Genomic DNA, 26,309 nt, shown 5'->3' on the forward strand with positions numbered 1-26,309 from the left:
CTCAGCTCGTTCTCCATCTTCTCCCACTTAGGCTGCCAAAGCGATACCCTCCTGGCCCCATAATATGATTGTACTCCTTCTTGGCCGCATTCTCCTTATTTTTTTTCGATATTTCAAGGAACTGCTCCGATTTCTTTTGCTTCACAAATTCTGGCCAATCATGTTGCAGTTTCTCATATTGTCCTTTGAAATCCGGAGTCTTGCCCTGCTTGACAAAGTCATGGGCTAGATTTTGCTTGTATTTCCGGAATGCGTTGGCCATCTTAGAAAGAGCGAACTGTTTGACTAGCTTGCACCTCTCCTTGTTTTCCTGAATCTTGTTACCCGCCTCATCGTATTTGCGGTATTCCGGTGGTAGAACAAAATGTTCCATAAGCTTGTTGAAGCAATCTTTTTTTGTTCTCTTATCGACAAAAGTGAAACCAAGACGTGCCTTCTTTGGCTCATTCCACTCCTGGACGGTGATCGAGACGTTGTTTCTAACAACGGCTCCGCATTGGCTGATAAACTTGGTGGCGTTCTTGCTGGGCTCCAGCGGCCTGCCGGTTTCTTCATCGACAACCTCGATGGTGCATGTTTCGTTTGGTTTCATCGTCTTGGTTGCGCCACGCTTTGACGACGTACTCGATTTTTTCGACGATCCGGCCGAGGGCTAAAATAAGAAAGAGAGTCGCGCGCGTTAGTACACACACATTTATTCAAATCAGTTAGTTTGTATCACCAGACGTTCAATATGTATATATATATACCTCGGCGCCGGAGGTGGTTGCTACTTCCAATTGAAGATCGTCGTTTATCGACGTTTCTTCGGCATCATCTTGCTGACGGCGCCCTTCATCTTCACCCTCAAGGTTCAGATAAGAAGAGATATCATCTTCTTCTTCTCCGGTCGGCACATATAGAATATCGCCTTTTATGATGCCGAACATATGGTCTTCAGCGTCCGGATCATAGTTGTCCAGAATCGGGTCAGCTCTATCGTCCGCCATATGTCAGTCCTGAAAACATGTAGTCAAAACAAATTAATTGTGTATATGCATTATCACATCTCTTCTACATATAAACAGAGAGGGCGACGAGCGGGAGGCGAGAGGGGGGACGCGTGTTATATGCGGACGATCGACCTCGCAATGACCGCGTGACCGAGAGACCGGTGGCGGTGGCGAACCGGTGGCGAAAGGGCGCGGCGGTGGCGGTGCCGACGACACATAACCCTCGCCGCCCCCTCTCGATCCCAAAAAAAAACACCGCGCGTATACGGAGGGGGCGACGAGCGCTGCCGGCCCCCTCCGTATACGCGCGGTGGTAGCTGGTCACCGCGGAAGCGCGTTCCCATGCCGAGGTGGGCGCCGTCGGTGGGGAAGGAGGACGTACGGGGAAGAAAAGTCGACGAGCACGGGATTTTTCATAAATTTGACTTAGTTAAAATTTAGTTCTTTTTTGAGACAAAAATTTTAAGTCAATTTTTAGTTTTTTTAAAGTCAAATTTTAGTTTTTTTTACACAATTTTTTTTAAGTCAAATTTGTAGTTCTTTTTGAGACAAAATTTTAAGTCTCAATTATTTGTTTTTTTAAGTCAAATTATAGTTCTTCTTTTACACAAACTTTAAACTCAAATTTTACACTATTTTTAAGTTGCAATATACTTAAAACTATTTTTCATTTAAAGTTACAATATTTTTAAGTTGAATAAAAATTTGAAGTTACAAATTACTTAAAACTATTTTTCATTTAAGTTACAATTTGTAAGTTACAAATTTTGAAGTTTTAATTTTTAAGTACTTTTTTGTTAAGTATTTTTTTGTTAAGTACTTAGTTACAAATTAAAAAAAAACAAAAAAAAACAAAAAAAGTGGGACGGCTAGGCGCCCCTGGCCCTTTCTCTCTCTCCTCACTCGTTCTCATCTCCGTTCTCTGCAGGACACACGGCCGGCGGCGCGGCGAGGGCGCGCGGTAGCGGCGGCGCGGCAGCTGGCGGCGATCTGAAGACGGCGGCGCGCGAGTCCTTACGCTCTGTCGTCGTCGGGCGGCGGCGATCTGTGGCGGCGGGCGCGGCACCGGCCCGATGGCTGCGCGCAGGCGACGACGAGGAGCGCGCGGCGACGAGGAGCGCGCGGTGGTTGGCGGCGCCGCGCGGCGCGGCGAGAGAGAAGATCGGCGACGGCGACACGGCGGCGACGGTCGGGCAGCTTTGGCGGCGCGGCGACAGAGAAGATCGAGCGCGCGCGGGCGAACGAGCGGGCGAGAAGAAGAAGTGTTGCGCCCGCGGGGCGGCGCGGGTATTTAAAAGGAGGCGATTTAGTCGCGGTTGGTGTGGCCAACCGCGACTAAAGGGAACCGCGACTAAATCCCTTTTTTCGCCCGTATTTGCGGTTCCCGCGGAAATGAGCTTTAGTCGCGGTTGGCCAGGCCAACCGCGACTAAAGGCCTATTTCGAAATTTTTCCTATTTGTAAATGTTATAAATACAAAATAATATATCAACAAATTTAGAAAAATAAAACTAATTCATTTCTAAATGTGAAAAATATAAATAATATATCAACAAATTTAGAAAAATAAAACTAATTCATTTCTAAATGTGAAAAATACAAAATAATATATCAACAAATTTAGAAAAATAAAACTAATTCATTTCTAAATGTGAAAAATACAAATAATATATCAAAAAAATTAGAAAAATAAAACTAATTCATTTAAAAATCTTAAAAATACAAATAATATATCAAAAAATTCAGAAAAATAAAACTAATTCATTTCTAAATGTGAAAAATACAAATAATATATCAAAAAATTCAGAAAAATAAAACTAATTCATTTAAAAATCTTAAAAATACAAATAATATATCAAAAAATTCAGAAAAATAAAACTAATTCATTTATTAGATGATATATCAAAAAAAAAAAGCTTACCCAGATTAGATGACCAGCTAGCTCTGGATTCCTCTTCTTCTCGCCATTTCTTCACTGTCTTCTCTCCTCTTTCTTCCCGCCTCTTTCTTCCCGCCAATTTCTTCCCGCCTCTTTCTTCCCGCCTCTTTCTTCCCGCCTCTTTCTTCCCGCCAATTTCTTCCCGCCTCTTTCTTCCCGCCTCTTTCTTCCCGCCTCTTTCTTCCCGCCACTTTCTTCCCGCCTCCTGTCTTCCCGCTCCCATTTCTCCCGCCATTTCTCACTACATATATGTTGCCCGGCTTGGCCAGCATTATCACATCTCTACAATCTCTCATCACTCTCTCATGGCTTCCACCACACCCACTCTAACCTACCAGCAGGTGGAGGAGCTTTGCGCCTCGAACTACCCTTGCCCACCGGGCTACCGCGTCCCTGCCGGCTGGAGCCTAAGCGCCGGCGGCGTGCCGGTCCCTCCCGTCCCTCGAGTGCTAGCGCGCCGGCGGCCATCACGAACCACTACTACCTCGACCTCACGCCGGAGGCAGCGGATGAATCCCGTCGGCATCCCGATAACCAAGCATACTTGGGACGCCTTCTTAATAAATCGGCGTGAGATGGCTCTCGCCAGGTATTAGGAGGACTGTCTGACTCCTGGAAACTTACACGAGTCCGGCCGTAGGCTATGGTGGTACGGCCGTACTCTGAAGAGCTTCATGGACTACATCACGTCCGGCGATATCCCCGCTGCGCTACCCTCGATTCGAGCCACGAGCGCCGCCCGACGACAGCCGACGACAAGCAGCGATGACGACGCAGCAACTTAGAAGGCGACGACTACCAAGACAACGGCGGCGGCTATGAAGACTACGAGTATGCATATTATACGCCTAGGCAGGAGTATGACTAAATCACTCCAAATTTCATGTATGCAGGAGTATGACTTAGTCACTCCAAATTTCCTGTACGCAGGAGTATGACTTAGTCACTCCAAATTTCATGTATGCAGGAGTATGACTTAGTCACTCCAAATTTCTGTATGCGGGAGTATGACCGAATCACTCCAAATTTCATGTATCATCAGTGCTATCTCGAGTCAATTGAATCATTCGAAAATGGACACCAAACACATCACGGGTAATATAATTCACATGATTCATTCAACAAAGTTTGGTACAATAAATTATTACACATCATTTCTTCCCTTGTGTCCCTGCTTGCTTACGATTGTGCCGTATCCATGGAGCATCCTCATCATTTAACTTAATGCTTGGGTCGGTGTTCACTTTGAAGGGCGGAATTTCAGCAAACATATTATAATCTTCTCGACATGTCCTGTCTTGTCCTCCACTCCCACGATGTTTCTTTTCCCCGAAAGAACAATGTGGCGCTTTGAATCATCGCATGATGTACCTTGATAGTTTTCTTATCTTTCCGTTTCCTCGGTTTGCTACTCATGTCCTTCACATAGAAAACCTGAGCGACATCTTTCGCTAGGACGAATGGTTCGTCAAGGTAACCAAGATTGTTGAAATCCACCATTGTCATTCCGTATTGCTGGTCCACCTTTACCCCACCTCCTGTTAGCTTGAACCATTTGCACGGAACAAAGGGACCCTAAAGGAGGGTCCATAGTCAAGTTCCCATATCTCCTCTATGTAACCATAATATGTGACCTTTTGCCCATTCTCGGTTGCTGCATCAAAGCGGACACCACTGTTTTGGTTGGTGCTCTTTTTATCTTGGGCGATCGTGTAAAATGTATTCCCATTTATCTCGTACCCTTGGAAAGTCGTTATAGTCGAAGATGGTGTCTTGGCCAACATGTACAGCTGATCTACAACATGATCATCACTCATTAAATGTTTTCTCAACCAACTGCCGAAAGTCTCCATGTGGGCCTTCCTAATCCAGGATTCGGGCTTCCCGGGGTTGTCCGAGCGCAAAATATTCTTGTGTTTCTCAAAGTACGGAGCCACCAAGCTGGAATTGGTCAGAATCGTGTGGTGTGCTTCAGTCAGAGAATGGCCATCCATACATATCGTTGATTTCCTTCCGATCGTGCCTTTTCCACTTAGTCTCCCCTCGTGTCGCGATTGAGGAAGACCAATCGGCTTAAGGTCAGGAACAAAGTCAACACAAAACTCAATTACCTCCTCATTTCCATAGCCCTTGGCGATGCTTCCTTCTGGCCTAGCACGGTTACGAACATATTTCTTTAATATTCCCATGAACCTCTCGAAGGGGAACATATTGTGTAGAAATACAGGACCGAGAATGGAAATCTCATCGACTAGGTGAACCAGGAGGTGCGTCATAATATTGAAGAAGGATGGCGGGAACACCAACTCGAAACCGACAAGACATTGGATCACATCGTTCAGAATCTGTGGTAGAACTTCTGGATTGATTACCTTCGAGAGATTGCATTGAGGAATGCACATAGCTTCACAATGGCTACTCGAACATTTTCCGGCGAGAGCCCCCTCAAAGCAATCGGAAGCAATTGCGTCATAATCACGTGGCAGTCGTGAGACTTCAGGTTTTGGAACTTTTTCTCCGCCATGTTTATTATTCCCTTTATATTGGACGAGAATCCTGACGGGACCTTCATACTGCTCAGGCATTCAAAAAAGATGACCTTCTCTTCTTTGGTCGAGCGTAGCCGCACGACCTTGAAACCGTTCCGGATGCCGGTCATCAGGGTCTTTCAAACTTTGCTGGTCCTGCCGTGCTTCCTTTGTATCATTTGACTTCCCATACACGCCCAAGAAGCTTAGGATGTTCACGCAAATATTCTTCGTAACGTGCATCACGTCGATTGCAGAGCGGACTTCTAGGACTTTCCAATATTCTAGCTCCCGAGAATATAGATTTCTTCTTCCACATGGCTACATGCCCGTCACCTCCTTCGGAACCGATTGTCCGCCAGGACCCTTTCCAAAGATGACTTTCAAATCCTTGACCATATCAAATACCTCAAGACCAGTGTGTTCCATGCAGCTTCGGCCGGTGATCTGCCTTGCCGTTGTAATGCTTGCCTTTCTTTCTTACTGGATGACCTTTCGGAAGAAATCGACGATGCCCAAGGTACACGTTCTTCTTACAATTTGGCAAATGTACACTTTCAGTCTCATGTAAGCAGTGCGTGCATGGATTGTATCCCTTATTTGATAGTCCCGAAAGGTTACTAAGAGCAGGCCAATCGTTGATGGTTACGAAAAGCAACGCTCGTAGGTCAAATTCCTCTTCTTTGTGCTCATCCCACACACGGACACCAGGTCTGCCCCACAGCTGTAAAAGTTCATCAACTAATGGCCTTAGGTACACATCGATGTCGTTGCCGGGTTGCTTCGGACCTTGGATGAGCACTGGCATCATAATGAACTTTCGCTTCATGCACAACCAAGGAGGAAGGTTGTAGATGCATAGAGTCACGGGCCAGGTACTATGGCTGGAGCTCTGCTCGCCAAAAGGATTCATGCCATCCGTACTTAGACCAAATCTTATGTTCCTTGCGTCAGCTGCAAAATCTTTGAACTCTCTGTCGATCTTTCTCCATTGCGTTCCATCTGCGGGGTGTCTCAACTCCCCGTCCGACTTACGGTCCTCTTTGTGCCATCGCAACAACTTGGCATGCTCTTTGTTCCTGAACAGACGTTTCAACCGTGGTATTATAGGAGCATACCACATCACCTTGGCGGGAACCCTCTTCACTGGGTTTCTCGGCCCTCAACATCGTCACCGGGGTCATCGCCTCTGATCTTATAACGCAATGCGGTGCATACCGGGCATTCATTCAAATTCTCGTATTCACCGCGGTAGAGGATGCGATCGTTGATGCATGCATGTATCTTCGAACCTCTAAACCTAGAGGGCAGGACAACCTTCTTTGCTTCGTACGTACTGGCGGGCAACTCGTTATTCTTTGGAAACATATTCTTCAACATTTTCAGCAAGTTTTCAAATGCCGAGTCAGCTACACCTGCCTGTGCCTTCCATTTCAGCAAATCCAGTGTGCAGCCCAGCTTTTTCAGACCATCATCGCATCCCGGTACAGCGCCTTCTGTGATCCTCTAACATGCGATCCAAATTCTCCCTCTCTTTTTCAGTTTCGCAGCGTCTCCGTGCATCAGCAATGGTCCGACCAAGATCATCAACGGGATCATCACGTGCCTCTTCTTCACCTTCCCCCTCACCTTCCCCTTCACCTTCAGCATCCTCCATGAAAGTATCACCGAAATGAGCAAGATAGCTTTCATCGATGAAATCATCCCCTTCTTCATCTTCTTCCATTATAACCCCTCTTTCTCCATGCTTGGTCCAACAATTATAGCTTGGCATGAAACCGTGCCGAAGCAGGTGCATGTGAACATCTCTTGAGGAAGAGTAACCCTTCTGATTCTTACAGTTAACACATGGACAGATAACAAAACCCCCCTGCTTGTTCGCATTAGCCACTACGAGGAAATCTTTCAAACCCGTACTGAACTCGCCGGAGAGTCGGTTACCGTACATCCATTGTCGATTCATCTGCATTATTATAATATAAAATATATAATTAACCATCATGCATTTGTTAAACTAACTAGCTACAAACAATATAAATTAAACAATGAACTACACACACATGCATATTTTATCAACGACACATCAAAGGTTCAAGTTGCTAACCACGATCGAGGAGGAAAAAATAAATGAGAAAGCTCAAGTGTGGCTCCAACACTTCATATCATGTTTGTTTCATGCTCTTGGGGCATTTCATCAAACACCTTATGTGCATAAGAGGAACCAAAAGCAAACCTTACACCCACTTGTGAAGTTTGTGAAGAGAATGGCTCCAAATGGCTAAGTGTTGGCTGCTGGATGGGTATATATAGGGGGGGGGGGCTTTAGTCCCGGTTGGCCTGGCCAACCGCGACTAAAGGCCTTGGCCAACCGCGACTAAAACCCCCCACGTGCACCGGCTGGCCACCGAGCGCCCTGGGCCCAGGCCTTTGGTCGCGGTTCGCCTCCCGAACCGGGACTAAAGGTCCTATTAGTCGCGGTTCCTACAGCTTCGCGACTTATGGGGCTCACCGGAAGCCTGTTTTTCTACCAGTGAATAAGATAGTCGCCTGTTTGTTTTGGCCTATAAAAGGCATCTTTTTAATCTTTATTTTAGACAAGATTCGCAATTATCAAATGATGTAAAAATCAATTTACTCCAGAAATCCACCAACATGGAGTTTCTCCATGAGTCACTTTCTAATATAACTTAAATGGAGGTGTCGTAATAAGCGAAATTCAAATCATTAGCCTTTCGCTAAATTTAGCACCTGTGTTTTTTTTTTGAGATAAACCTGCTACGATATATTAAACGGCACACTTAGGTGCTAACACAGTTACAAGAAAGTCTGGAGGAACGCCCTCCCACACTTCACTACACTTATTCTCGCAGCCAAATCTAGCTAAACAATGCGAAACTTTGTTCCCAGTCCGTCGCACATGCCTAATAGAGTGATCGGCGAAGTCCTTCAGCATCGACTTTATTTCCTCGACTAATGGTCCATGGATAGACCTGTCTACGTCGTTGCTTCTGATCTTTGCCACAGCACCAAGGCAATCAGTTTCCAACACAATCTTCGATCCTTGCCATCGCCAGCGCTTGCTTACATGCCATGAGCTCAGATCTTTCCGGGTCAGCGGCAAGGTGGAAAAAATGGCTGGCTCCCTCCAGGAACACACCATCGTGATTACGCATAACCACGCCACACCCACCCGTCCCGTCCTTCACCGAGAACGCACCATCAGCATTGAGCTTTGTCCAGCCGCTAGCAGGAGGGAGCCAGTGCTCCGTTACCTGTACCGAATCCGACTTGCCCGCCGGCCTAATCCCTTGCCACTCCTCGATCAGGAAGAACGATTTCTGTACGATCGCATGTGGGGCGGCAATCCGCACCTCCTCCCTCGCCTCATTTCTCGCCAACCACATCTGGTAAAGAATCATTACACACACGTTAATCTCATCTTCTTTCAAAGATCCGAACCAATGGAGCAGCCAGCCCTGCAAGTCACGGTGGCATCGAATGTATCCTCTCGGCCGGCTTAGACGGAGACCCGACTGCCTGCGTGCAAGCTCCCACGTCTCCGCCGAGTGAGCACACTCCCAGAAACGGTGCATCAAAGTCTCCTCCCGATCACATACGATACAACGCACCCCGCTCTTGATCCTTCTTCTCTGCAACTCGTCACCAACAGCCAAACCGTTCTGGATCAGCCTCCAGACATGGATCTTCGCCTTCCCAGGGACATTTGCCGCCCACAGGGCCAACCAACCCCTGTGATCCTCTAGACTGGACGACGAACTAGCTGATCCAGTTCTTGCCGAGTTGAGGTGCATCTTAAGATGATATGCTGACCGTACACTGAATATCCCATTTTTGGTGTAATTCCAAGCTAAATAGTCTTATGTTCCAGCTCTACCCACAAGAATCTTCAGAATATCGTCAACATCACCATCAAAGAAAACCTCACGCAGTCTGCTTTCATTCCACCCCTGGCCCCCATCAAGCAAAACCTCCTCTACCTTACTTATCTCCATACCAGGCTTATGTCCTAGTGGCTTCATCCGGCCAGCCCTTGGGATCCAGTTATCAGCCCAGACATCGATCTTTTTCCCATCCCCAACACGCCACACCAAGCCTTCTTTTAACAGATCCCAGCCATGCAAAATACTCTTCCACGCCAAAAACCGCAACAGACATGGCTTCCGGCAAGTTGTCCCCTCCGGCACATCACCATGCCACACCTAGACTCTAGCAACACCACGATGCGCTCCGTGTTGACCCCACGGAGGGTCCCTCGTCAGGACCACCATCGGGATCATGAGATGACCATAGACATCCGACTCACGCTATAGGTCACACCCACGTCAGGGGCCGCCCATCGTGATGGAGACGATGTTGGAGTCAAATGTGGTGCAGCGATAGGACCTGAAGGAGTGACACCTCCCCTACCGACGCCAATGTCTAAGGAGGAGGGGAAAATGAGGCGACGAGGCAGCCACGTGGGCGCGGGAGGAGGTGGGGATTAGGGTTGATGGGGTTACGGGGCTAGGGTTATCCCCTCAAGGGGTTAGACTGTGAAGCAATTATGAGTTACGTGGGGGTCTTAATTACAAAAGCATTTAAGCCTTTGACTAAGGATTTTTGCACAAATCTCCAACATGATAGTGCTAGAGATAGCCAGGGAGGCCTCTTCCTTTGGTCAACTTCTCCGTCTGTATTAGAAAATCAGAAATTATATTTGTAGTGTTTAAGCAAAATTCTAAAAATAGCTAATAATGTATCCCACATTCTTGCAAAATATCAATTTGAAATGTTTTCGTATTTTGAGCTACATAAAAATATCAAATTCTGAATATTTTGGAGGTTTAAAATCAATGTACTCAGATCCATAATATTGTTATTTTTGTGTAATCTAAAATACACATTACTCGCAGTCGATAGTTTACACTTTTGTGAGATAATAATTTACTGGCCACATCGTGATTTATTTTAAGGATTTTTTGAAAACCTGGAAATATGGTTTTCTTTTTTTGTAAAAAGAGATCTAGTGGCCATGTGCACCAAGTGTCCGCTATGAGCTTAAATGGAGAGAGAAAAAATGTTTTGCAAAAAACTATATGGGAAGCACTAGACAGTCTGACTGAATATCATGCATGGTCTATATATACAATTCCACAATTCAGGCAAGCTTCTTGCCATTCGGGTCACACTCATCCGCGACGCTGCCGGCGAGCTTCATGTACTTGTCCTTCATGGTAAACCCCGTGCACTTGTACCCGAGCTCCTTGGCGATCACCGCCTGCACGTGGCTGGCCACCTCGACGACGCTCCTCGCGCCGCCGCCGCACGTCTCTTCGGCCCGCAGCGCCGGCAGGAACGTCACCCGGTACCCGGGCCGCGGGTTCATGTAGAAGAAGCACGGGTCCATGGACGTCCACCCCCTCGCCGTCGACCCGTAGTACGTGCTCTGCACCGCCTCCATGGCCACCGGCACGACCCGGTCCGTCAGCTCCGCGAACAGCGCCGAGAACCGCAGCAGGCATGGCTCCCGGCACGTTGTCCCCTCCGGACACACCACCACGTCGCGCCCGGATTCCAGTAGTGTCGTGATGCGTGCCTTGTCAACCTTGCGGTCCCCCATCAGCGCCACCATCGGGACCGGCGAGGTGGCCGTCGACAGCCGACTCACGCTGTAGGTCACACACGTCACCTGCCGCCCCAGTGCGATGGAGACGAAGATGGGGTCGACGGCGGTGCGGTGGTTGCAGACGAGGAGGGATCCCGGCTTTCCACGGCTTGGTGGCGGCGGTGGCGTGCCACGGACAGTGAGGCGGATACCGGTCAGGCGGTAGGCGTGGCGAACGAGGCTCCGCGGAACGTGGTGACTGATCAATATGCGGAGGAGGGCGAGGGCGAAGCCGACCGGGAGGTAAGCGAGGGCGAAGAGCGCGTGCTTCGGGTCCGGCCGACGGACAAGGCGGCCATCATGGAAGATGACGCGGGAGAGCAGGTCGTCGGGGGTGGCGCGTGGCGCGCGCTTGTTGGTGGGCACCATGTAAGCTTCCTGCAAACATAGCGCGGGAAATATTAAAATAAGGAATCGGTAATCTTGGTGCCAAGATGAGTAAATTATGTTAATCTGAAGCAAAGATGACTGGAGTACGTACTTACGACCATTCCACAGTAAAATTTCCGTCTCAAAAAAAGAAAAGAAAAGTAAACTATCAATGTCCAAAACTACATGCAACAGCAGTGAGAAAGATATGATTTGAATGGCACTACATTGGAAGAAATTAGGCCAAGTCAGTATTGCAAATTCAGTTAGTAGCTAGTACATGGGTACATCTAAACCTGAATCCACTGTCAGCTGAAAACTTTTAGAGGCAGGTAAAAACTAGAAGGAACCTTGTTCCTCCTTCCTAGCCAATGGTAGCTGTAAATAATCTTGGCACCAACACATATGAAAGAACAATCAACTGATAATAGTGTAGCTTAAGCAAACAGTGCATACTTAACGAAAGTTCATCAATAAAATATATATCTCAAGAAAACAAAAAAAAGCAAACTGTCAATGTCTAAAACGACATTTTTTTTCCCGACAAAGAGCATATATATGTCCAAAACGACATTTTTTCGAAAAGGGGATATCCCCAACCTCTGCATCAATTGATACATACAGCCTTTATTAAAATTATTATTAGAGAACCTCAGTTACATAGTCATTGAAAGTCATGGATCACTCAGAGTTTCGACATGAACCAGCCAATTGGAATAGCAACAGCAGTGAGGAAAAATAGGCCAGGTAAATAATTTGTAGATTCACTTAGTAGCTAGTACATGGGTACATCTAAACCTGAATCCACTGTCAGCTGAAAACTTTTACAGGCAGGAATAAACTAGAAGGAACCATCTCAAAAAAGAAGAAAAGTTAACTGTCATTGTCCAAAACAACAGGGCAACAACAGTGAGGAAGATATGATTTGATTTGTACTGCCAAATTAGAAGAAATAGTACTGCCAAATGATTGATCCTACTCGGTCTACATAATTAATCTGAAGTAAACGTGCGTATTTAACGAAAGATAAACACTAAAGTGTCCGTCTCAAGAAAATAAAAGGTTTAAGTATATCTCGGATGAGATTTTCTTAACTACCAGTCAGGTGAGAAAATTGCACCTACAGTTCGGAGAAAAGTTTAACTCCATCCGGTTACACTTTGCTAGCAAAAGAGTGCAATTGCGTTTTTTTGCGGGTGACCGAGATTTAAGAAACTATCTCACTCTAAGAAAAGCAAACCCAATGTACAAGACGGCATGCAAACAGCACTGAGGAATATCTGATTTGATTGGTATCAAATTGGAAGAAATTAGGCCAAGTAATAATAATCTAGTAGTTAGTACATGGGGTTACATATGAACCTGAATCCAGACAGGAACAAACTAGAGGGAACCTTCTTGTTCGATCGTGACCAGAGAGAGGAAAGGTGCTCTGAAATAGCTAGGATAGGAACCACACAAAATTCGTGCAACTCCAGCTACCACAATATAATTGGTAGTAGCAGTCATGGAATTATCGGCAGAAATTCACAGAAACTGGTCGAAGAAATTCCACTGAAAAAACTGAATCGAAGAAGAATTTACTGTACCTTGCAGATGGCCATGAAGTCGTGGTCGCTCTCGCAGTCACCGAGGCCGACGTCCGGCATGTCGCCGCCGGCGAACATCCTCTCCACGACCTCCCTCTTCCGCTCCCCAACGAGCACGCTCTCGATCACCCCGGTGAACCGCCTCCCGCCGGCGAACGTCCGCAGCTCCGTGCCAGCCACCTCCGCTCCCAAGAACTCCCTCACGAACGGGCCAACCATCACCGCGGGCGACGCGGTGACCACGACCCGCCTCCCGGCGCCGCACCCTCTGAACAATCCGTGTGGTTTAAACCATCCCTGCTGTGAAAGATTGAAACGAACGAACATAGGAGAGACCCAAAGCGAAATCTCATCTTTTTTTCCCGCTTTTAGCGTTGCCCCAAATATTTTCAAACCAGCCTATCTCCCCTATAAGTATAAGGCCATCGCGGAAGACCGCGTGCGGGAAGCGTGTGTGACTTAGACTTTGACTTTTACTTGTCGAGGAGAGGAGAGGAGAGGAGATGACGATGCTTGGCGAGGCGACGGAGTGGTGAGCGAGGAAGCAGCATCTCCGTTTCTGTTCGTGGATGGGATCGCATGCTGGCCGGCCGTCTCCGAGGGAGCTGTTGGATCTACCGGCGATGGATCCAGGTAATGCCCAGCGATATGTTTTTCTTGTTGTTGTTTTTGCTTCTTGCGTGGAAAAAGAAATCTACGGGGGGCCGCCAGCTGCAGATCTGTGTGTTTGGATATATGAGTTTGGGGTTTATTCTTTCCAGGCAGGCCGGACCATGGATCGACCAGAAATGCTTTGTGAAATAATATGGGAAGCAGTAGACAGTCCGACTCTGAATATCCATATATACAGTTCCACAATTCAAGCAAGCTTCTTGCCATTCCGCTCACATTCATCCGCGACCAAGTAGGAAGCGGCAAACTTAGTTCATTGATCCCAGATTTGATAGCAATCTGAAGCCACCGGTCTAGATAGGAGGCAATCGAACTTATACACCATAGAGGATCAATTCTAAGTTTCTTCACCTTCATCCCATTTTCAGAATAATTATTAAGAATTTTGTCAATTTTATTGATGTACCGTGTTTCACGTCCCTCGAATTTATCGTCGGTCGACCCAAGTGTTTTCCAGTTGAGTGTGAGGTTTGATTTCGTCCAATTCCGAGAATATTTCCTTACTAGGATTTCTGAAACCAAAAACAGCAGAAAACAGCAACTGGCTCTTCCGCATCTTGTTAATAGGTTAGTGCCGGAAAATGCATAAATATGACATAAAGTATGTATAAAACATGTGGATATCATCAATAAAGTAGCATGTAACATAAGAAATTATCGATACGTTGGAGACGTATCAGCAGGCGACCTGGGGGTGGCTTAGGTAGCACCCGTCTCTCACTGCCGGCTCACCACTTTCTTGGTGGGGCTATGTGCTTTGTTGCGGACGGCGGCGGCTAGAGGCATGGATGGGGTCGTACATGCTCTGGCTGCTGTTTCGGTCTGGCGGGGTACGGCTCGTGTCGGTGATGAGCTTGACGTCGGTGACTCAGGGTCTTGGTCACCGCGTCCCCTTTGGGCTGGCAATACCTGCTGCGGTGTTGTCGGCGGTGTCGGTTCTGTTCCCCTCCGCGATCTCACGGAGATGGCCGGCTGCGGGTTGTGGGTGGGTTGTCGGCGAAAGCCGGGCAAGTCCTTGGCCTTTGCGTGTGATGACAACGTCTTCGACGCCGTGTTCCTTCTTGGAGGCGCCACCAAATGCCCCTCCTTTCTCGTAGCTGGATCAAAACAAAAATGTTTGGGGGCCATCCTAGGCCAAGGAAGGAGAAAATGATTTTGTGCTAAGTAACTGGCACTAGCTCTGGTTGTAGCAGACAAACAACTGTGGGACATGCATATTCAACGGCCAAGCTGACATGAACTAGACGACTAGAGAAATTAATTTGGTGGCCATTTGTGACACCGCTTCACCATCATCGGAACGTTTTCTTCCTCCTTAGCTGAAAAAAGATAGAAATTTGATCAGATCACAGCAGAATGGAGCAATGAAAACTTGCAATTTGAAGAGAGAAACTTACGTCGCTGCTGCGGCACTTCCTCTTGCGGCAGTTGGTGGACCTCGGAGGAAGGCGTGCGTAGCACCTAAGTACGAATCAATCAATGGCGGAGTTCGACAAGTCAGGTACTAGAGTATGTGAGAGAGCGAAATCGAGCATGTATGCTATAGGGGCGCGCGCGGGGTACGTACTTTCGGCAGACCATCTTGTTCTCGTTGTAGCTTTGCGCGAGATCCCGGAGGGTGGGCTCGTAGTAGCGGCACCAGCCCCGGCCAGGGTAGCTGTAGCCGCGGCCGCTGCGGAGGCCGCCGGTCCTGTTCTGTCGAAGGAATACATGAGCGTCGTCGAGGGAGCAGTGCAAAGAAGACAAGAGAATTGGACGGGCTGGGTGAGGGGGTGTGGTGGTGGTGGTGGCGCAGTTGGCGGGGACGAGGAGATCATCCCGCCTTTCCAGCTGGATTTGCTCTCGTTCCTGGCGAAGCTTGCAGGTTTTCGGACAGCATCGTATATTGGTATGGTATCAGATTTCGGATGCTGCGGAAGTGCGAATCATAGAGGAGCACTGAATCACTACGTCTGCTCCTTCCCGTCTCTTCTCTGCGCAGGCCTGTTATTCAGATCAGTGGCGCTCTGTGCTGTCTGTTTTCAATCCCTCAGTCTGTATCAGGTCCAGAATGTTTATGTCACCACAGTGATCCATATGAATGGTTAGGTGGCAACAACATGATGTGAAACTATATCAGCGTTAAATTGATCACACATCAATAGAGCCAGCACTATACTGTGCAAAAGTTACCCTTGCCGAGGTCTTGTAGTGCTTCTATAACCACATCAAAACGAATGGAGGGAATAAAATGGAAGCCACACAGATTCAGACCATGCAACCAAGGGATAAACACTAGAAAAGCAGACGAACAATCCGACAGAGCTTTTCATACCGGCTGGAGCGGTCGATCCAGGCCTGAGAGGGCGTGCTTCTACCGCAGCTTGGAGATTATGATTTCAAGGATTCGTTAACTTCAGCAAAACACATAAATTAAATGTTGCCACGCATAACCATTTACGACGTAACCATGTAATCAAACTGGTTATCTTATCAACGATGGACTGTTATGTGCATTGTTTTTTCAAATTTTGCAGGGTCAGCTATATGATTCATAGTTGAGGGTCAAATGAGCCAAACCAAAAACTTGAGAGTCAAAAGAACTTCTTCCTTTTTTTTTGAAATAATATCACTATATTAGGTCAGCAAGCCGCCTCATTAAAAACCTTCCAGCCCCCTTAGGGTGTGTTTGGTAGCCCGGGGGAGTTCAGAAAATCTCATCTCAGCTCAGCTAAACACCCAATTTGCTGATTGGTAGACCGGCTCGGTCCTTCTCGGCACTGCTGGCCTCGCACAGAAAAGTGCTCTCAGCCAGGCCGGCTTGGGAAGCTCGAATCGAGCTTCACAGGTCGCCCAGGCTGAGGTCGCCCCGCAAAGCACTGTAGCTGCCCCCCGCGCCACCCCCATACCCCCACCCGCTACTCTCATTTCCCCCCAATCCTCCTTCCTCCAGATACGCACCAGCCCGAGATCCTCCGCCCGAGCTCCTCGCCCGACCATGGGGTCCTCCTCCCGCTACGCGCAGACGACCTCCTCCGCCTGGAGCGCCACCGCTGCCTCCTTCTCCTCCACACCTGGATGCTCCGGCGGCCTCCTCCGCCTGGAGCGTCACAGGCACGAGATCGGGAACCGTACTCTACCGACCGCGCGCATCGCGCCTATACGAGACCACCCGGCACCGCCTCCTGGCTCCGCCATGGCAGCCACCAGCGTCGACTCCTCGCGCCGCCACTGCAGCAAACCAGCGCAGCCTCCTCGCGCCGCCATGGCCGTCAACAAGGATCGACGCGCCACGGCCGCCAGGACAGCCACGCCCGCCACCGACGCGCCCCGATGTCCGCCCGGAAGCGCCGCTACGGCCGCCACCTACGCGCCCGTCGTCCGCCAGGAAGCGCCGTCCCCACACACCGCCAGGATAGCCACGCCGGCTAGGACGCTGCTACGGCCGGAGCATCTTCCTTGATGCAGTGGTTGGATGAACCAAGGACCTGATTGTTTTTTTCTTTTTCTATATAGGGACTTTTGTGTAAACATCTCTACTCAGCACTATCTCCACTCATCCACACACCAAACAACATCTCAGCTGAGCATCTCTTTCCGGATACAGACTACCAAACAAGGCACAAAATCCCAACCCATCACATCTAAGGTCAGCATGTATGAGGTGGGAAAAACATGTTGAGGTGGCCCGACCTACCAAACACACCCTTAGGAACCCTGGTAAGGAAAAGAGTGCGTAAGAAACTTGCCACCTTTCAATCAAATCACCGTTACATCATCAATGAGTTTAGCTAGAATAAAACTAGGGGGTTCATCAACCCAGTTACAGTTTACTTTGTTTAAAAAAACACTCTCTAGCTAACTCATGAGCAACTTCATTTGCTTCTCTATGGTAAAAACGATAGTGGACATTTCCAATATTTATAGCATAGTCGTCGCAGTCAGCATATATAGCTGATGATGTATTCCGCCATGTATTCTCCCCAGTACAGGCCTCAGACAGTTTCCAAAGAATCTGACTCCATCACAATATTATTACAGCCCATCTCACTAGCAAGTTTGAGTCCCTCCCTCATAGCATAAGCTTCAGCAGTTGTTGCAGAATCAATATTTGCCAAGAAAGTAGATGAGGCTGCAACAAACTTCTTCCTTTAATTTAACTATAGATAGACTAGATGGGCACTTGGCGGTTTATTTTATGGACATGCAAATAACTAGATGAGCCAGTTGGACCAGACAAAGCCCGCCAGCATCCATCTACCGGTTGCCAGCATAGCATCGCCTGCAGGGCTCCAGCACCTCAAATTGAACAGCTGAGGGAACTCTCCCAAAGATGTACCTGCCGGCAGCCTCCACAGCTCTATCAGCATATTCGACATCTCTCTCACTCATACAACAGCATTTGTGACTCTCTCCTGAGGCGGTGCATTTGCCAGCATCACCAGGCTTCCGACCACCAGTTGTGTCCAGCGTGAGAGACTCGAGCGAAGGAGCACTCCCGAGGATGTGGATCACAAGCTTAATCAGGCTCTTCGCTGAATGGAAGCCCATGATTTTCACCCGTTTGAGGCGATCATGCTGGTATGCCGACTCCCCACTTGCGTATAAATCGTCCCCAGTAACACAATCGTTTATTATATAATCTCTCTCTACCTGCAAACGGAGTGTCTGATCACCACTAATATTATTGTTCTTTGATAACAAATGATTTAGAAGGATAAATAAGGCCACAATCGTTTACAAGATATGCCCGAATGTTTTTCCAACTGATAGTATAGCACTAGAAGAAATGAATAGTTACTTACATGCAAGATGAAAGATTCCAAGGCTGGAGAAGCATCAAGAAAAGAAACCACGGAAAATATATCATAGATAGGGGAGTCTCTTGATCTGTAAAGTCTAATCCCTAAGCTCTTGAGGTGGAGGAGCTTGTCAGGAAGCATTGGAGTGTTGACATTCTGAAGAACAAGTTCAAAGACTAATTATGTATGGTGCTTTTCAGTATAACAACTAAATACTAGTCTACTGATACCTAATTACCTATATAAATATAATCCGATTAAAATGTAAAAAACAAAACATACCTCACCACAGGATATCAGGGTAAGCCTCTCGACATGGCGAGCGATAAATGGAAGGTTGGCTCGACCATAAGAGAGAATTCTTGATGGAACGAAAGATGCCAAGTACACATCCTTAAGTTGGGAAGGATATCTGATACTAATCTCGACTGGGGACCCAATATAGTGAAAAGTAGAGAGATTTGGAGCACTAATCTCTATCGCCTGCATCTCGTACCACCTTGTAACCATGAGGAACTTTAGCTTCTGCAGTGTAAAAGGTATCTTCAAGCAAATTATCGCACTGCATATTTGCAACCTTTCCAAGCCGGAAGATTTTGAGAGCAACTGCTGTAATCCGTCCTCAGTAATGTGAACATAAACAAGATCTAAACTTTTCAACCTTTTAAAGCAACCTAGTGTTTCTATGGGATGAAAAATGCAGTCGAAGAGATAAATGGACTCAATCGGACTAGTATTTGTCTCATCAAATAAAACTGAATATGGGAAGCAGTACTTTTCCTTCATGGAAGTAGGAAGCGACAAACTTAGTTCATTGATCCTAGATTTGATAGCAATCTGAAGCCACCGGTCTAGATAGGAGGCAATCGAACTTATACACCATAGAAGATCAATTCTAAGTTTCTTCACCTTCATCCCATTTTCAGAATAATTATTAAGAATTTTGTCAATTTTATTGATGTAACGTGTTTCACGTCCCTCGAATTTATCGTCGGTCGACCGAAGTGTTTGCCAGTTGAGTATGAGGTTTGAATAGCATCTCCATGAGCGAAGAAATCCGCGTGACACGCAGGCAGCACGGGCAGCATCTTGCAGTGGGAGGAGGGAATGTATATGATGTAACATATCCTGCAGAAGCATGGTTGACAAGTTCAATAGTTACTGTAGCTAGAACCAACAGCGACTTCACTTGAGATAAAAAACAAAATGTATATAATGCTAATTGGCACATGTGCGTTGCATCAAGACCTCCATTTGGAAAAGCATACTGGATGAAGTTTACGTTAATTGTTGATCAAGAGTAATAAAAAAGTGGGCATCCTAGTGTTACACCCAAATACATCATGTGTCAACAAGCAGTTAAATAACCTTGGGAGTTATTCGCAATCTATACCTCAGGAAGTTTGTCAAGCTCAAGGTACTGTCTCGCATTCGGGGCACCTTGGCAAATATCATCATCTTCACAGGTTTGCGCCTTTGTTTCAGCCGACGAAACCCTCAATCCCTTGTCTGCAGCAGTGCATTTGGGCTGGTTAATATGGTTCCATCATGCCACTTTAAAAACTCTGCATGTGAACACTAGAGTAGGAGCGTGTAATTGCAGTGATTTCTCTGAATTTTCAAGCTGCATTGAGATTTCCAATCTGGCAATCTTAGTTCCTTGCATAATCTACTACTGCTTGCGTAGTAGAAGATTGACCTTTTTTTCACAGCCAATTTCCTGCAATTTATCGCAACCTCGGTGCAGTTAAGATGCTCAGGTGCTAATGATTAATGAATCGACGGTGGAGGACCTCTTGGTCTGCCGCTAGGAGCTAAAGACTGGTTTGGACGAGCTCACCGAGGGCTAACGCCGTAAGATTGATGCGGAGATTTGGTGGACCAAGGACCTGGGATTCGGAGAAGGATAAGTACCTACAGAAGGAGCGTCGAGTTCCGGCAGCCGCTGCTGTGTCCTGCCCTCGGCGCCATGGATCTCCTCCACGCACGCTCTCTTGTGCCGACGTCGGGGAGGGGAGGACATGGCGGCGGCGAGCTAAGCGAAGCGGGGAATCAACCACAGTTGTCCGCAGGTTCAGTTAGAGCATCTCCACTCGTCCCCCCGAACAGGCCCCCGGCGAGCGTTTTTTCCATCCGGACGGCGAAGTCGCCCGCCGCGCCCTCTGATTCTCGTTTTCGTCCGGATTTGGGCCAAAAACCATCCGGCGAACCCCCGCCCCCCCCCCCCCCCGGCCCCCCGGGGAGCGCTCGGGGACTCCGGACGAAACGAAAGCGCGCGAAACGGCGAGGAAACTTCCCGCGCGTCTGGTGGCCCCAACTTGTCGGCGAGAGAAACCGATCGTCGTCCTCATCGCATCGTCTTCCGCGCGCTGTAAAAGCCTGCCGCCGGTCTGCATTCGCCGGCCACGCGGCGAGTTAATGTCGTCGTCTTCCGCGCACGCATCGTCTTCCGCGCGCACTAAAGGCTGCCGCCGGTCAGCTCGCCGCGGACGCGTCGCACGCGGCATTTAATCCCCGCGCCAGCCACGCCTATATACGCCGGTCCGCTCGCCGCGAGGCGTACCCCGTGCTTCACTCTCCCTCCACTCTCCCTGTACACTCAAGATGGCGTTCTACGACGACGACAGCGCAGCCAACAACGGCTTCCCCCGCCGGTCGCTGCACGCGTGGGAGGGGCACCTCCTCCACCAAAGCGGGTACCCCTGCCCGCCGGACACGAGGCCTCCCGGCGGCGGGTGGCGGCTAGTGCCGGCGGCGTACCAAACCCGCCGCCGCCTCGGGGCCACGCCCCCGACGACGCAATCGAGGAGGCGCGGATGACCTAGACCCACGACGAACGCGCCGAGCCACGCCACCACCCCGACAACTCCACGGCGTGGAACTCGTACTTCCCTGCGGCGGTGGGAGCGGGAGTCGGCGGCCTACGACGGCCCGCCGCCTCCGCCTGCGCGCAACAACGCCGCGGGCCGCCGACGGTGGTGGAGCGCGCCGGGTCGACACTCGAGGCCGTCGTCGAGCACATCGAGGGCGGCAACTCCCCGGTGCTCACGATGCCCCCTCTATCGGCATCGAGGGCATCGGCGAGCCGCCGTCGGGGAAGCGTCGGCAGCCACGGCGCATGGCTGCCAGCTCGTCGTCTTCGGATCGGCGTCAAGGCCATCCTTGGCGCCGGTGAAGAGGAGGAGGCGTCGTCGCCTTCGACGCCGGTGCGCGTCAAGAAGGAGCGGCGTCTCCGCCGGCGACCAGAGGGCGCAGCAGCGGCGCCCTCGTCATCCGAGAACAGCCTTCCGCGCCGCGCAGCGGCCGGAAGAAGACGAAGAAAGAGGCCGCCGCCGCAAGCCAGCTCGCCGAGGAGGAGGCGAAGCGCGGAGGAGGCCGCGATGGCGGAGGCGATCGCCGTGTCGTTTGCCGACATGGAGGAGGAGAAGCGCGCGGACGACGCCGCACCGGATCGGGTCGCGCGATCGGCGCCGCCAGAGGCGGAGCAGCCAGCCGGCGGCTGCCGGACCTGGCCGCCGCACGCCAACTCGCCGCCCGCGCCGCTTCCAACCGCCAACGACGATGTCGCGCGGTACGCCGTCTGCGACACCTCCATCCGGCGTCGCTGTCCCCGTCGTCGACCTCGAGTCCTCCGACGACGATCGGTACAAGCCATCCCCGGGGTGGGGAGACGCCGGCCAGGGCAGCGGCAGCTGTGCCGCGCAGCCGAAGGCCAACGACGACGGCTCCGACGACGACGGCGACGGCGACTACACGGTGTTCTACCGCCATTTGGGCATGTAGAGCGCCGTGTTTTAAAATTAGCGTTTGAATTCACCTAGCCGAATTCGAAATATAGTCGAATTCGGCCTCTATGTATGAACTCCGCCCGTTTTAGTCTAAATATCATTAAATTTAGTCTATATTCACCCGAATTTAGCCGAAGTTTGTCAAGTTTCCGTTTTTTAAATTCGCATCGTCGACTTCGCCTGGGCACGCGGCTGGGAAACTACTGCCCCCCACGCCAAACCTTCCTCCAATCCGGACGAAAATTTCGCCGGATTTGGGCGTGGGGAGCGCCAACGAGTGGGGATGCTCTTAGAGCATGTCTAGCAGGCCCCGTATAACCCGCCCACCCTGTAAAATTCCGGCGCGATACGGGGCAGACGCGATTTGGGCGTCTAGCAGACCCTGTATTCGGGCCGGCCCATTTCGGCGGAATACGGAGCCCAGGAAATCGGTCCCGTCGCCCCGTACTTATACTGGGCGCAGGTGCGAGTGAGGGAGTGAGGGGTTAACCCCTCACTCGCAACCCTAGCTCCGCCGTGCGCCGCCGCCTCCGTACTTAGCTCCGACGAGCAATTCCTCACTCCCCCGCGCCGCATTCCACCCCAGATCCGGCATGGACGCCCGCCGCCGCAGTACCGCCTCGCCGGCGAGCGGATCGAAGCGATCCCGCTCGCCGGACAACGTGGAGGATGCGTGGCGGTGCCAATGCAAGAGATCCGCCGCCGGGAGCCGGCGTGCGGCCTGCAGGTACGCCGGCGCGCGTACGTCCCGCCGAAGCTCGTTGACTTCGCGGCGGGCGGGCGCTAGTACAACGAGGAGGCCCCCGACTTGTTGAAGGCGCTACGACAGTTCCTCAAGGACGACGCCAAGAGGAAGAGGGCGGAGGAGGAAGAGGTGGCGGCGGCCATCGCCGCCGCGAAGGAGGCGGAGTTGCGGGAGGCGGAGGCGGACTCGTACCTAGTCGACCTCCCCGAGTAGGATCGCGCATTCTGGATGTAGAATCATTGATCCGTATGTATGATCCGTAGTATGATCAATGAAGATGAACTTCCCGGGTTTTTATTTTTGAAAATACGGGGAGAAATACGGGGTCTGCTAGACGGAATGGCTCTTCCGTTAGCAATTTTTCGATACGGGGCGAAATGCGAGCGTTATACGGGGCAGCGAAATACGGGGCCTGTTAGACATGCTCTTAAAATCGCATTGGACTTTTGGCCCTGTAATTTAATTTGATTTTGTTTTAAGTGTGTCTTTTATAGCACGGATTAGTTTCCTGATACGATCCCAGGAGTCCTTTTTTTTGTGTTCTCTTCATCTTTTCCTTTTTCATTCTTCATTTTTAATTTCTTATTTCTCTTTCCACTGATTTTTTTTTCTGTTTTGATTTGTTACAAGTTACAAATCTTTACTTTCCTTTATAATAGGTGAATACTTTTAATCTCGTGGACATACATCGCTCTGTATAATCTCCAATAAGATAGTCGCCTGTTTGTTTTGGCCTATAAAAGGCATCTTTTTAATCTTTCTTTTAGACAAGATTCGCAATTATCAAATGATGTAAAAATCAATTTACTCCAGAAATCCACCAACATGGAGTTTCTCCATGAGTCACTTTCTAATATAACTTAAATGGAGGTGTCGTAATAAGCGAAATTCAAATCATTAGCCTTTCGCTAAATTTAGCACCTGTGTTTTTTTTTGACATAAACCTGCTGCGATATATTAAACGGCACACTCAGGTGCTAACACAGTTACAAGAAAGTCTGGAGGAACGCCCTCCCACACTTCACTACACTTATTCTCGCAGCCAAATCTAGCTAAACAATGCGCAACTTTGTTCCCAGTCCGTCGCACATGCCTAATAGAGTGATCGGCGAAGTCCTTCAGCATCGACTTTATTTCCTCGACTAACGGTCCATCGATAGACCTGTCTACGTCCTTCTGATCTTTGCCACAGCACCAAGGCAATCAGTTTCCAACACAATCTTCGACAACCCCTTCGTCCTTGCCATCGCCAGCGCTTGCTTACATGCCATGAGCTCAGATCTTTCCGGGTCAGCGGCAAGGTGGAAAAAATGGCTGGCTCCCTCCAGGAACACACCATCGTGATTACGCATAACCACGCCACACCCACCCGTCCCGTCCTTCACCGAGAACGCACCATCAGCATTGAGCTTTGTCCAGCCGCTAGCAGGAGGGAGCCAGTGCTCCGTCACCTGTACCGAACCCGACTTGCCCGCCGGCCTAATCCCTTGCCACTCCTCGATCAGGAAGAACGATTTCTGTACGATCGCATGTGGGGCGGCAATCCGCACCTCCTCCCTCGCCTCATTTCTCGCCAACCACATCTGGTAAAGAATCATTACACACACGTTAATCTCATCTTCTTTCAAAGATCCGAACCAATGGAGCAGCCAGCCCTGCAAGTCACGGTGGCATCGCATGTATCCTCTCGGCCGGCTTAGACGGAGACCCGAATGCCTGCGTGCAAGCTCCCACGTCTCCGCCGAGTGAGCACACTCCCAGAAACGGTGCATCAAAGTCTCCTCCCGGTCACATACGATACAACGCACCCCGCTCTCGATCCTTCTTCTCTGCAACTCGTCACCAACAGCCAAACCGTTCTGGATCAGCCTCCAGACATGGATCTTCGCCTTCCCAGGGACATTTGCCGCCCACAGGGCCAACCAACCCCTGTGATCCTCTAGACTGGACGACGAACTAGCTGATCCAGTTCTTGCTGAGTTGAGGTGCATCTTAAGATGATATGCTGACCGTACACTGAATATCCCGTTTTTGGTGTAATTCCAAGCTAAATAGTCTTCTGTTCCAGCTCTACCCACAAGAATCTTCAGAATATCGTCAACATCACCATCAAAGAAAACCTCACGCAGTCTACTTTCATTTCACCCCTGGCCCCCATCAAGCAAAACCTCCTCTACCTTACTTATCTCCATACCAGGCTCATGTCCTAGTGGCTTCATCCGGCCAGCCCTTGGGATTCAGTTATCAGCCCAGACATCGATCTTTTTCCCATCCCCAACACGCCACACCAAGCCTTCTTTTAACAGATCCCTGCCATGCAAAATACTCTTCCACGCCAAGAACCGCAACAGACATGGCTTCCGGCAAGTTGTCCCCTCCGGGCACATCACCATGCCACACCTAGACTCTAGCAACACCACGATGCGCTCCGTGTTGACCCCACGGAGGGTCCCTCGTCAGGACCACCATCGGGCTCATGAGATGACCATAGACATCCGACTCACGCTATAGGTCACACCCACGTCAGGGCCGCCCATCATGATGGAGACGATGTTGGAGTCAAATGTGGTGCAGCGATAGGACCTGAAGGAGTGACACCTCCCCTACCGACGCCAATGTCTAAGGAGGAGGGGAAAATGAGGTGACGAGGCAGCCGCGTGGGCGCGGGACGAGGTGGGGATTAGGGTTGATGGGGTTACGAGGCTAGGGTTATCCCCTCAAGGGGTTAGACTGTGAAGCAATTATGAGTTACGTGGGGGTCTTAATTACAAAAGCATTTAAGCCTTTGACTAAGGATTTTTGCACAAATCTCCAACATGATAGTGCTAGAGATAGCCAGGGAGGCCTCTTCCTTTGGTCAACTTCTCCGTCTGTATTAGAAAATCAGAAATTATATTTGTAGTGTTTAAGCAAAATTCTAAAAATAGCTAATAATGTATCCCACATTCTTGCAAAATATCAATTTGAAATGTTTTCGTATTTTGAGCTACATAAAAATATCAAATTCCGAATATTTTGGAGTTTTAAAATCAATGTACTCAGATCCATAATATTGTTATTTTTGTGTAATCTAAAATACACATTACTCGCAGTCGATAGTTTACACTTTTGTGAGATAATAATTTACTGGCCACATCGTGATTTATTTTAAGGATTTTTTGAAAACCTGGAAATATGGTTTTCTTTTTTTGTAAAAAGAGATCTAGTGGCCATGTGCACCAAGTGTCCGCTATGAGCTTAAA

General features: G+C 49.2%; 2 protein-coding genes across 2 annotated transcripts; both read right to left on the minus strand.

The window, feature by feature from the left end:
* Positions 1–10,521: 10,521 nt before the first annotated feature.
* Positions 10,522–13,350, minus strand: LOC139829919 (glycerol-3-phosphate 2-O-acyltransferase 6-like). Its single transcript, XM_051339745.2, has 2 exons — positions 13,082–13,350; positions 10,522–11,501 (listed from the first exon to the last, which is right to left on the minus strand). The coding sequence occupies exons 1-2, from the start codon at positions 13,298–13,300 to the stop codon at positions 10,617–10,619; spliced, it is 1,104 nt and encodes a 367-aa protein (XP_051195705.2). The 5' UTR covers positions 13,301–13,350; the 3' UTR covers positions 10,522–10,616.
* A 4,275-nt stretch (positions 13,351–17,625) lies between these two features.
* On the minus strand, positions 17,626–20,611 carry LOC127308842 (F-box/FBD/LRR-repeat protein At1g13570). The gene is made up of 5 exons (XM_051339743.2): positions 20,449–20,611; positions 19,928–20,043; positions 18,817–19,662; positions 18,538–18,690; positions 17,626–18,385 (listed from the first exon to the last, which is right to left on the minus strand). Exons 1-5 carry the CDS (start codon positions 20,555–20,557, stop codon positions 17,990–17,992), a joined length of 1,620 nt encoding a protein of 539 aa, XP_051195703.1. The 5' UTR covers positions 20,558–20,611; the 3' UTR covers positions 17,626–17,989.
* Between the last annotated feature and the right edge of the window lie 5,698 nt (positions 20,612–26,309).

Source organism: Lolium perenne, chromosome 6, assembly GCF_019359855.2.
Source record: "Lolium perenne isolate Kyuss_39 chromosome 6, Kyuss_2.0, whole genome shotgun sequence".
NCBI classification, from domain to species: domain Eukaryota; kingdom Viridiplantae; phylum Streptophyta; class Magnoliopsida; order Poales; family Poaceae; genus Lolium; species Lolium perenne.